Source organism: Halichoeres trimaculatus, unplaced genomic scaffold (assembly GCF_033239565.1).
Source record: "Halichoeres trimaculatus isolate MK-OKI-2021-1 unplaced genomic scaffold, fHalTri1.1 fHalTri1_scaffold_3, whole genome shotgun sequence".
Taxonomy (NCBI): Eukaryota; Metazoa; Chordata; class Actinopteri; order Labriformes; family Labridae; genus Halichoeres; species Halichoeres trimaculatus.
In genome coordinates, this window is record NW_027437181.1 from 931436 (window position 1) to 944834 (window position 13399).

The following is a 13399-nucleotide window of genomic DNA, read 5'->3' on the forward strand; positions in this document are numbered from 1 at the left end:
GCTATCGATCCCTGGAATCAGCTGCAGCCTGATTTAAAAACCTCTCACTTCCTCTGCAGGAGTCACAGGTGGGACTGTGCTCCGCTGGCTCTGGAAGCCATTTCTATTTTTTATGACCAACTTTTCTTTATTGACTCCAATCCTGCATCCACTCCTGCCTGGAGCAGTTTTTAAGATAAAATACCGTATGTATGAGCTCCTTCGCTGCGCGGCATCAGCAGATGTAATAAACCGTCAGGTATCCGCTCTGCAGCTGCACGTCGCATCAGCAACGTCTGATTTGGAGATTAGTGGCAGACTGTCAGAGGAAACGAGTGAGATGGAAACCAACCAGAAGGGTTTCTGATTCTTTAGTCTACAGGTAGACTGATACAGATTTCGCTCAGCAGGATGTCTTATCATTTATTTTCTTTTATTTATTAAACCTTTATTTAATCAGGTTGGACTCACTGAGTTTAAAAACCTATTTTTCAAACAGGAAGTACAAAAAGAGACAAAGCACAGTCAACAAAACACACCATAATGGATTAAAATCACATTTTTTTAATCAACTGTTCAAACAGCTGAGAGCTAAAACAATAAAATGTTTGTTTTGTACAAAGTTAAATGAATGCTTTAAAAAATAAGTAGCTCCCTGAAGTTTTCCAAAAACATAGCTCTGTGTGTAACCAATCGGATGTTTAGTGACAGTAAGTTGGACGATGCTAGAGACAGAGAGATGTGTCCTCTCAATTGATTTAATGTCCGCTGTTGTTTTAACAAGAAAATGCTGATATGCTTCAAAATGTTGGATATCAGCTCTGATAATCAGCCCAGATGTTTATTGGTCTATCCCTACCTTTGTCTTTCTTGGAGGGAGAGTGTCAAGAAGACTTACATGTTAAAAAAAGTTTAACTTAGCTGTAGGCTCCCCCTTCTTAATTTTATATCTCATATCCTACCGTTTTATTATAATGTATTTATTATTATTATTATTATTATTATTATTATTATTATTATTATTATTATTTATTTTTAATTATCATTTACTTTTTTATTATTATTTTTATCATTTTTGTATCATTATTTTATTCTTATTATCAATATAATCATGTTATTTTTTTATTCTTATTATTTTTTTTATTTAATTTTATTATAATAATTATTTTTTTCATTATTGAACTAAGGCTATCAGGATGACAGCGTTTAACAAATTAATCCCATCATGAACATCATAATATGATTAGAATTTTTATTATTTTTTATAATAATAATAAGTATTATTATTATTTTAATTATTATTATTATTATTATTATTTTTAAATTATCATTTTATTTTTTATTTTTATTATTATCATTATCATCTTTGTATCATTATTTTATTTTTTATTATCAATATCATCATGTCATTATTATTATTATTTCATTTTATTTTTGTTATCATTTGATTTTTTATTTTTATTATAATTATTTTATTTTTATAATTGAACTAGTGCTGTCAAAATGAAAGCATTAATCAGATTAATCCCAACATGATCATCATAATCTGATTAAATATTTTTACACAATTAACTCTCAAAATCTCTGAAATGTCTCTGGCAACACGTTTTGGGCAGTTTGTCCAAGTAGATTTTAATACAATGAATAAATAAACATATAAATAAAGACAAGTCGACCAACATAAAGTGTTGTTCACACTCTGCAGGACGAGTTTTCTCTTCTGCTAGCACTTTGCCTAATGCATCTCCCAGCTTGTGACAAACCACCTTCATGAAACGTCGAGGCTTCACCTCTAACAAATTAACATGTTTTTACAAAGGTTTTGAAGGTTTCCTCTCAGGATGCGTCGTACCAGACTCCATCAAGAAGTTTTTTGTTAGCATGAATTGTTAAAGGTGTTTAATTAACACGTGAAGTGCAAAAATAGTTCCTCCTTTCCTGGGTCTGCTTAAAAAACTTGAACCGTTTGTCAGCATCACTCAAAACAAAATGTTAGTCAGTTGTAGTTTTCATGAACACATCAGCGTGGAAACAACGGCTCAGGGTCGCTCTCATCCTTGAAAGTCTCTCCATGTCTGCTAGTTTCTGCGTCGTGTTTCTGTGATTGTGTCTGATCCATGAGAAAACCCCGCGCTCTGAGGACGAGCAGCCATATTGCCACCATAATGAGAGCGCACATTACAGCGCCTCCTCTCTGGATCCCTCAGCGGGGACCTGGTGCCGCGAGGTAGAGAAATTACCTCCTAGTAGTTAAATAGCTGAACCATTGACTTAGCACCTCCCCGCCTCCTCTCCTCTCCTCTCCTCCGCCGTCTCTGCGCTCCCTGGAGACGTGCCATTTCCTGGGAGCAGAGCAGGCGTATTTTAAACTGCATTTAACATTCAGACACTTCTTTCACTCCTCGCTGCATTATTAAAACACCTTCATACGCTCTTAATTATTTCTGCAGCCTCCTCTTCCCCTGCAGAACGGATCATTTGTGTTATTTATCCAAACAATACCCACCGTGTGTGTGTGTGTGTGTGTGTGTGTGTGAGTGTGTGTGTGTGACTCTTAGGGTGGCAGCGCCTGAATAATGGATGAGGACAAAGCTATTGCTCTCACTCTGACTCTGCTGGTGTCACTGGGATGTCCCCGTCCACGCTGGAGGGGGCGCAGGAAGAGGAAATGACCGTGACGTTCAGGAGTTTATTCCTTTGCTGCACTCTCTACTTACACCAAAGCAAGACGTGATATTAACTCTGCCAGAAAGGCTAGACGGGGTTAAATTTGTCAGTTCCTCTGCTCCAGCTCCGGCAGGGCTGTGGTTGGGTAATGAAAAGCCTCTTGGAGTCTGGAGTGGAGAGCAGCGGCTGAAAAGACGGAGCAGAGGAAGATGTTTTGCTTCAGAAACGTTTCATTCAGAGCGTGCAGGGCTCTTGGAGTCCTGTAGGGTCCTTCTCCTCCGCCGCCAGCGCAGCTCGAGCCAGGCAGTTTGGAAATGTGCAGCTGAAGTTGATTATGTTGCTGTGTATCCAGAGTGACGGCCAGCTTTTTCCCAGCCTCTTAAACCCTCTGCTGCAGACAAACATCTGAAGAGATGGACTCTGGAGCTGCAGCAGCCTCTTCTCCAGAAGTGTGTGAGGAGTCGAGTCGTCACAGAAGTTACACAGCGCCTGTTTGGTGACTGTCAAAGCTTTATTTAACATTTCATTTCTCATTCATAGAAACTCTGCTCAACTCAACTGCTCAATGCATTGTGGGTTGGTTGCTAGGTTACGACAGGTGTTGCAGTCAGTATTTGTAATAATGTGTGTTTCTGATGTTGGAGTTAAAATGTGGATGGATGAAAGCAGGGCTGGGCGATTATGGACAAAATCAGAATCAGGATAAACTGAACCTTCAACTTTATTTTGGTTAATTCATGATTCTTCTGCTCTCAGCTCAGTTTATACTGTAATTTTAAGACAAGTAACTGAAATAAAGATGCACAGATGAACAGTTAAGGGTTATTTACTGAAGTAATAGAATTGAAAACACACACAAACATAGACACACAGCTTAACTGAAAATGTTTTGTAGAAAAAAAATCAAATTAGGAGACACAGAGAGCGGTTTTATCTCAGTCAAAAGCTCTAAATGTTGGTTTTGATTATTTTTCAATTAGTCGCCCTGCCACAGGTGAAAGGTCAAACTTAAAAACATCCGATTCACTTTAATTTTTTTTTTTTTTTTCTGCAGGGCTGTTTTTGAAGTTTTTAGAAAAGTTTGGTTTAGTTTAGTTTAGTTTAGTTTAGTTTAGTTTAGTTTAGTTTAGTTTAGTTTAGTTTAGTTTAGTTTAGTTGGTCTTTGTTTCATTAATATAGTCAAAAAAAATATATTAAAAAAAATAAATAAATAAGTTAAACTAATGAAAAGACGCAGAAAGAATAAAATATCTTACTACATATATATATATATATATATATATATATATATATATATATATATATATATATATATCCCTTTTCAAAACATGAAATATACTCACAATTAAAAAAATAAAATGTCGGCCAGCTTTTTGACCTTTAATTATAACTTTTTCTACAAAAAAGATGCAAAACAAAAAACAAAACAAAAAAAAAATCCACAAACATAAATATGAAAACTCATGTTAATTTACATTTTGCTGCAAAAAAAAAAAAAAATTACAATTTTTTTTGTCTAGATTTAGATTAATTTATTTCCCTGAGTTAGTTTGATAAACTGTTTTTGATCTTTTTTTTTCACGATTTAAATTAATTTGGCTTCTTTGGTTTCTCAGTCCAGGTCCTTTCTTAAACTGATTCCTTAAATTTTAATGTTCCTTCAATGTTGTTCTTGGAGTCTTGGCTGTATTCTTTGTAAATGTTAATTATTAGATGGCTGCTTTTGTCTTTACACTTTCTTTAAACGTTAAACGTGTTTGTCCTGTGAAATCTGTTATTTGTACAACACTGAGTAAAATCCACCTCCTGATACTGATTTCCTTAAAGATGAAGATCCTGAACATTAGACTGAGCTTCATTTCTCCTGCTGCAGTTTCTGAAGCTAAATTTTTATTTACATTGATTTTTCTGGGGAACTCAAACACGTCTTTACTGGTTGGATCCAGATTTCCAGAGACTCTGAAAGTGTTTCATATTCACCTGTTGTTGCTAATCCATAAACATGACTGGCTGTTGAGTGTGTCAGAGCATCATGAGCTCCTCAGCAGATTCACAGCTCCATGCGTTTTGACGTCACGATAAAGTGAAAATGTTTTTTTCCAGCTACGTCCGTCCCTCATGTCTCTGTCTCCTCCCGTCCTCCAGGTTCAGCAGCGCAGCCCTTCAGCCCCTTCTGGTTCACGGTGGAGCCCCAGGACACGCTGGCCATCCGGGGAAACTCGGCGCTCCTCAACTGCTCGGCCCACAGCGACGCGTCCACGCCGGCCCGCATCGAGTGGAAGAAGGACGGCACCTTCATGAGCCTGGTTTCAGACGAGAGACGAAACATCCTCCCTGACGGCTCGCTGCTCTTCACCCACGTGGTCCACTCCAAGCACAACAAGCCCGACGAGGGGACGTATCAGTGCGTCGCCACCATCGAGAACCTGGGCTCCATCTCCAGCCGCACGGCACGCCTCGCCGTCGCAGGTAAGAGACGTCACGTTGATCTCTGAGTTTCCCGGCTGCAGCCTGAGTGAATCTCCTCGCTGGGTAAACGCTGCTGCAGGAGTCTGTGTCCTCTCTCATCACTATTCCCACGATGTGACCTTGTTCACTTTGGGAACAGAGCGTGAGGCGGGATTATTAGGTGTTTGAGTGGAGTGGGGCCCTGAAAATTCAATTTGCAGCCAGAGGAGCTGGAGTCTGCGTTCAGTGTGAGCTGTCTGCTGCGCGCGGCGCTGCCAGGGCTGAGCCGCTGAAGTGGGCCTCTTGTTGACGATGGGATAATACGGTTAAAGCCCTCGGATGGTGAGAGCTGTGACTGCAGAGCTGTTTCTTTTTAATCACGCGTTAATGAGGCGATAAGTTTCCATCTGAGATGAAGTAGATCTTTCCTTCAGCTGTCTGTGAGTGCAACATGTTTCTCTGACTCCACTCCTCGTGACAAACTTGGAGGTAAACCGAGCTGTCACCGCGTTAAGAGGAGAAGCAGTGAAGTGTTTTTCTGACGTGACGGGAGCTCGGCTTTGATCAGAGTTTGACCCATTTTCAGGTTCAGTCAGTCAGAGATCTGCTCTGTCTGAGTCACATTTATCAGCTGCTGTGTTTCCTGACACAGAGGAGGTGGAGGTGGTTAGGAGAGAGGAAACAAGGGGAGTAATGGTACACATACACATACTTACTCAGTATTCAAAAACTTGCAAAATCTGCAGTTTGCCAAAAATCCCCGGATGTGCGACTGATCCAGGAAAACTTCTCAGTATGCAACAGACCAGTCTACCTCACATACTGTTTCCCACAATGCACGGCGTTGACGCTGTTTGTCTATGCAGGTGGCAGGTTTCGGTGAATTACCGCCATCTACTGGAATGAGTCGGCATTACAACTACAACACAACAACACTAACGTTAGACGGTCTGTGAGATAGAAGTGAAGTGATGAGAAACAAACACAGTAAATAGTGTCACTTCCAGTCGTTAAAGAGGTGTTTACTTCTACAGATTTATTAAAGTACATAAAAGTCACTAATTACTAGGGCTGTCATTTTAACACGTTAATTAGATTAATTAATTACAACGCAGATTGATCTGGATCCCAAACCCGCGCGGCGTTCAAAGACGCACTTATTTTCAAATGTCTGGCATTTACAAACCGTTTGTCCTACTTGGAAAAAGTGGTGTTCTCGTCAGATTTTCAAATTTCCGACGGTCCCTGAATGTATCACGCATGACATCAGCAACATGCTTTGAACCGGGGTAAGCAAGAGATTTTTGGGGGACTGCTGGACACGTCTCACTTATTCACACGTCCTTTTTGAAAATCTACAGAAAATCAACCGTTTGCTCAATTCTGTAAAAAACAGATAATTCTACACTCTTTACTGCATCAAACAAGCCCTGAATGATCGATATATGTCTTGTATTTAAATCTAAAGAATTCTTTGAAAATTTGCTTCCATCTTCCTGGTGTCATGTTTCAGCTTGGGGCTGCTCTGCACCAATCAGCAACAGTTTGTGTGTTCAGAGCATGTTAAACTGAGAATACTTCACTTTTCTTTGATCCAAGACTTGAAAAAAGTGTTTTGTACATAGTTCCTCACAGTTTTAGCCTTTAGCCCTGGTTCTCCTGACCTCATAGAAGTATAGAAGTTCATATTGCAGGGCAAATTGAGTCCACATCGAGTAAAACTGTGACAGAAGCAAAAACCGTCCTAAAAATCAAATCAGCTTATCTTAGGGGCAGGACTGTGTAGATTTTGTAAAGATTAGAACCATAACACTTTTTTCATGTGTTCCTTATGCCTCAGGGTACCTATAAATGTGTTGTATATATTCCCACCTTATTTATTAATGTCTTTTAATGTAATTTTAATGTCCTGGAATTCAAATTCTTTATTTTGGGACCTTAAGCAGATATGAGATTAAAATGTGATTAATTAGATTAATTAATTACAAATCCTGTAATTAATTAGATTATTTTTTTTAATCGCCTGACAGCACTACTAATTACCTTTTTAACCAAACGTAGATTATATGGAAGTGGTTTTTCATCAGCTGTCAAAAATAAAAAGTCAATCCCTTTCAGTTTTTTTTTTAAATGAAATGATAAAACTGTTGGTGTAAGATTAAAAATCATAAATCCTGATGATTCTGCTGTGGTATAATTAACAAAATAACCAGAATGTCACAATCTACCCAAAGTTTGTACATTTTTGATAAAGGTTAAAAAAAAAATCATCTGTAGCTCCAAAAATGTTGAATACTACAAACTCTAACACTTGACTTTATTATTAAACATATGTTCATTAAACAGCTCCCACGCTCAGCAGCGTGTTTTATAAAGTTAAATAAAAACTTTAAAATATAAATAAAGTTTTCAAAAATTTCTTTGAAACTGAAAAAACTGGACAGAATTGAGTTTGTTCTGCTTTTTACAGGAATGTAATGCAGTTAAATTAATTTTCTGTTGGTTTTACATCACTGACAGTTTTGTGTGGGTTTCATATCGGCCAAATATCGGCCCTGATAATCGGCCCGGACGATAATCGGTCTATCCCTAGTTTTTTTGATTACGATTTTAATCTAAAGTGTTATTGAAAATTAAACCTGTTAATGCTGCAATTCAGAGGAAAAGACTAAAATTTTAAATGTTAATAAAAAGAAATGTTGCGTTGTGCTCCCTGTTCCAAAAATGTACCTAACTGTAGCTAAAACAGGAAGTTTTATGTAGCGTTCCTCCCCTCATGGAAACTACTGTTGGATTAAAAACCTGGTGTAGTTTACCTGGAAATTATTCGTATTAGTTTCAGTAGTTTTGGTGGTTTGAAGACACAATCCTGCTCATAAAACCACAACTTTCTATGGCAAAAGAAAACCAGGAGCTTCACGTTAAGGAAACACAAACATTTCCAGGATCTGAGAGCAGATTGGTTTCCGTCCTTCCTCCTGCTCTGCGTGTTCCTCCAGCAGCTACAGGAAGTGAGGCGTGCTCGCTGTAATGGGCAGATAATCGCCTCCACTTGGTGTTAAAGTGTCGTATCCACTCTCAGCCTTCACACAAATTATCCTGATGTTGTTGTGATCGCCGTGATGATGCAGCCAGTGGTCGCTACAGCGATTCTGGAGATATACACGCCTCTCCATTGAGCAGCGGAGAAACCGAGGTCAGGAGAGTTTATGAAGGCTTCACATGTGGAGGGAGGAAGTTCCCTGAGTGATCCGGCCTCTCCCTCCCTCTGCGTCCTCAGTGTGTGTTACTAAACCACCTCGCAGCCAGAGCGCTGTGCCCGGGTCGCCATGATGAGACGTTAGATACCATCAATTTCTGCTTGAAGAGGGAGCAGGTGAAAGCTGTCAGCTGTTACACACACACACACACACACACACACACACACACACACACACACACACACACACACACTGAGGCACTTTTCATATGGAAATATGTCCACACTAAAGCTCCACATGCATGACACATGAATCTGCTGCATTTATGGCTCCACACACACACACACACACACACACACACACACACACACACACACACGCTCTGATGTATCTGCAGCTGGCTGGCAGGTGGCCAATAAAAAGGTTAATTGCAGAGTAGAGGGAGCAGGCCATTAGGCCGCCATCAGAGCCAGGAAGGATGGCGCAGGCGGGGGCGGAGTGGGCGTGACCTCTCAGATGTAATGACGGAGCGAGTCACGGGTGACTGCGTGGCGGGGAGCATATCTGACAAATACCGCGGTAATATCTGGGATTGATGACAAGGAGACGAGCGTCTCTCATTCTTCTGGAGGAAACACCTCCACCTCCACCTCCACGCCTCAGCGCCATCAGCTTCCTCCACCTCTCTGACTCCACGGCTCCTGCTTCCTCTGCTCCACGCATGTATGAAGTTTGATGGTCAGCTCAGTGATGTGTTTCAAGTTTTCTTGAATCAATAACCAAACAGAGTGGAGTCATCACTGTGAGCTGGTCGTCTGATTAAGCAACGCTCAAAACTTCTCTTCAAATCTCTCTGAGATTATTTCTCTGCTTTTGCTGCTGAAGTCTTTCTTTTTAAATTATTTTGGTTTTGGTCTTGGTGTTAAAATAAACAGTCCAGGAGTTGTGCTGAAATAAGATAGTTAGTGTAATCAGGAGCCATTGGATCAGGGGCGGTGTCTCGGGTGGGCCCAGCAGCCCCAGGCCCATCCCAAACTTTGCTATAAAAAAAAGTTTTTTTTCTTTCTTTCTTTGTGTTTTTAAAAAGAAATCATATCAAAAGAAATGTTGTAATTTTTATTGCAATTTACATTTGTTTTATTATTTTCATTAGATGCTCTGTCTTTATAGAATGAGCTGATTGTGGCAACTTTTTCCAACTTAAAAAACAAAACAAAAACAAAGTTATGACTCATTCAGCCTCATGTTATAGCGGTAGGTCGAGAGAATGATTTTGGATACAACTGTCGATTTTTGTCTTTTATTTAATCGTGGTTAATGTTGTTGCTTTTACAGCCTATAAGAAAGAATAATGAATAGAATAGAATAGAAAATGCTTTATTTATTCCCGAGGGGAAATCCAGGAGGAGTCAGAGCAGCAATCAAGAAAACCAAAGTAACAAAGTGTATAGAAAGTGTAAAAAGCTCCATAGTAAAATAGATGCTGACAGCTTGTCCATCATTGTCCAGTCAGCCAGCCTCCACCTCCACAGGGTCCAGGACTGAGCTTCTTCAGCAGTCTGTTCAGTCTCTGTCTCCTGGATCCTGTCTGCTCACAGCAGGTGAAGCTCTTCACATGTGGCCTTGGTGTCTGCTGTTAGCTCTGTTAGCCATGTCTGTGAATAGCATGATGCTACTCTGCCCTCTGGTATTCCCTCTGTTGCTGGGTTAGCACAGCTAGCTCGTCCATCTTATTGGAGATACATCTTACGTTCCCAATAACGATGGATGGAAGGACAGGTCCATGTCGTCACTTCTTAGCTCACACCTGAGAACCAGTACGTCGTCCTCACCTCCTTCTCCTCAGCTTGTGGGAAACATCTGGCCTAGCACCAGTTAGCATTGACATGTTACAGGCTGCTAACAGCTGATCTCATCTCCAGACAAACACAGGAGAAAAAGTAGTAAAAATATCACTGAAGACACAAAAAGTTTGGTGTCCATGACCAACAAATGAACCATACAAAGTAATGATCCACTCCAAATACAAAGATGATGAAAAAATTACAAGAAACGGACAAAGGAGAGCTGCTGCAAAAGTCAGCCATAGCCAACAGGGCGATGTTTGGTGCATCTCTAAGAAAATTATTGTTTCTATCATTAGATTGAGTCTGTTGTAGCTCACTTTGAGCGCCTGCTACGTGTGTGTAAGGAAAGCAGAGTGAGATCATCAGTCGTCAGAGATCAGTCAGAAATGATGAGGAATAAGATCCATCAAAGTGGTCAGCTTTCCTCTGTACCATGAATCAGATTAATATTTAATCCCTGAGCTCTCTGATCATTTATTGATGCACAGCATCATATGGACCTTTGTTTTTATCAGGCTCCTCCTGATTATCTGGACGTGTGTCTCCGTCCTCTGCCGTCTTCAGATGGTGACGCTCTCTGCCACGTGCTTCCTCTTCGTCAAACAGAAAGCCTGTGTGTGTTTTATCCTGTGTGCAGTCAGATGAAGCTGAAACAGAAGAAAGAGGGTAGGGGGGGTGGGGTGGCCTAGTGGGGCCCCGTCTTCTGTATTCAGTTTGAGTCTTTGAAAGAGAAAAGGAGGAGGGGGAGAAATTACAGGGCAGGGAGTGAAGGAGCGATGGCCGGCGTGAGTAATGAGAAATCCCATCCTCACTGCTCCCCCCCCCTCCCAGCGGCACACTTTGAACTCAGCCCTCCTTAAGAAGTGCTGGAGGTGGGCCCCACCTCGCCGCCGCCACCGCCGCTCAACAGGGAAACCCCCAAATGAGAAAGAGACTATCTGCCAGCGTCTTTGTTTCATTTCCTGTCTGACCTCTCCAAATGCAGATAAGACGTCCTTCATCCCGTCACACGTGCTTTATGTTTGCCGCCCTCTCTGTTTGGGCCTGCTCGCTGTTTGCCTGGCGTTTCCTCTCACCTATAGGCGCCTGTGCTGCTCACAGATAACCAAAGCCACTTATCACCGCGCTTTGATATCAGCGCTCACTCAAATCTCATTCCTCCCTGAGCACGGCGGCAGAAAGCAAAACCAAACATTAGCAGTCGTCATGTGTCATGTGTGTCGCCGCGTATTCCAGCGTGCTCATCCTTTGATAGAGTCAGACGCCCTTCCCGGGATTTAAGGGTGTTGGCAGAGGCTTTAATCCCTTTTTTGATGTATTTTAATCTGTGTTTTTTTTCCGGGGAGGGGGAAATGTTGCAGCCTCAAGGACGTGACAGCTTGAAAATGGTAGAAAGGCTGATTGTGCCAGCGCTGCACGGTTAGCGCTCTGCGTTATTGTCGGACACACTGTGTCAGACGTGCAGTCATTAAGCTGACGGCCTCCCATTCTGCCGATTGTCAAATGTCAGTTTTTATTTTGGAAACATAAAAAAGGACGCCAACAAAACATGGATTAAGACGATCATTGAGGAAAAACAACATGGCATGCTGCGTGAACTGAGGCTGCTCTGATTAGCACGTCCTACTGTACGCGCCTCTGTGTGTGTGTGTGTGTGTGTGTGCCTGTCCTATTTAAAATCTTTATTTAGAAACTGGATGAAAAAAAAAAACGACTTCACAAGAGCCTTAAACTTTATGTCAGATTTTATTTTACAGGAAAAAGTGTAAAACATGAAAACTGCTGCCAGCTCTCAGCGTTTACCGTCGGCCTGTTTAATGTGAGAATCTGTGGGATGTGATATTTTAATGTGGGAAACTGTGAGAACGACACAAAGAGACACAAAGTTATCAAACTGAAGAAGGCACAGAAGTATTATCTTAGATTGTACTCTTACATCTCTCTGCTGCTCTTTGTGGTTTATAAAATACTTGTGTTTGCAGCATCTGAACTCAAACCTCATTTTTTTTCGCCAAAAAATTAAAAATTAAGTCTAAAAAAATTTGTTTCACTGGAGTAAAAAACACAATCTATCCCTCTGCTTACATAAAGCCTTGTTTACATCCAGCAATGTGCAGTTTCTGTGCAGCCGTGTAGCTCCTTTTAGCGCTGTGTGCTAGCTTCCCATGCAGGAGTTGGTAGCATAAATATTAGCGATTAAAAACAGAAAGTTTTTTCATCAGATCTGCAACCACAAGGTTTGTTTTACCAAATATCAGACCACTCTGATCTTTAAATGCATGATTATGACCCAATGAGGGAGAAAAAGCTGTTAGCTTAGCTCTGCTAGCATCAAGAGCAGGGGTCTACAAAATTATATTAATAGTTAATTATGTTAATAATCTAAACAAAATGTTGTTGAATTTATAAAATTGTACGTTATGTCATGTTTTTAAAAGAAAAAAAATAAATGTGCAAATATAAAAAAAAAAGTTGCAAAAAAAAATAAAAAAATTAAAACAATTAAATTGATTTTTTGGGGAACTTAAAAAAGTGGAAAAAAGTGCAAAAAATGCAAAAAAAAAAAAAAAAAAAAGATATTAAAAAATTGCAACATTTTAAAAAATATATTTTAAATAATCAATAAATTTTCTTAATTAATTTCTGAAATAATATTTTAATTTGATTACATATATCAACAATATCTCTCTCTATATATTTTGTATTAGTTAAATGGTTGCTCATGTTTTTAGGATGCAGCTCACTTATTAATATAAAAAGCATCAAAAGCTGGGACTGGTCATGGGATTTGAAGCATCAAATATTAATTTCTTTATAAAAAACCAAACATTTATTACAAATACCATCTAGTTAAAAAATTACAATTTTCATCATTTTAACATAAATGTAAGATGTTAATCAATATGGTGCACTGATATGTCACATAAACACCACCAGACCTGTGAATTGGGCTGGGACAATATGTTTTTCTCCAAGATTGTTTTCTTAATGCCAGACCATGTGGAGATTTAATTAAATTGAAATTTAAATTATTAAATTAAATTATTCAATTAAACTTTAATTCAAATTTTTCAACTAAATTTAAATTTAACTATGAAATTAAATTTAAATTTAAATTGATACATTAAATTTAAAAAAAAAAAATTTGAACAAAAAAAAAAACAGATACCAAAATACATCAATTTTTTTTCTCCCACCTCTACATGTTGACATCCACAAACGCTATCGGCAGGAGCACGTCTTCAGATCCAGGTTTAT

General features: G+C 39.5%; 1 protein-coding gene across 12 annotated transcripts in view; it reads left to right on the forward strand.

The window, feature by feature from the left end:
• Positions 1–13399, forward strand: part of neo1a (neogenin 1a) — a 270805-nt gene that overhangs the window by 96616 nt on the left and 160790 nt on the right. For all 12 annotated transcript variants that reach the window (XM_074665725.1, XM_074665719.1, XM_074665716.1 and 9 more), the window contains one exon: positions 4792–5115. In XM_074665725.1, coding sequence (XP_074521826.1) covers positions 4792–5115 — 324 coding nt within the window. The remainder of the gene's footprint in view (positions 1–4791; positions 5116–13399) is intronic.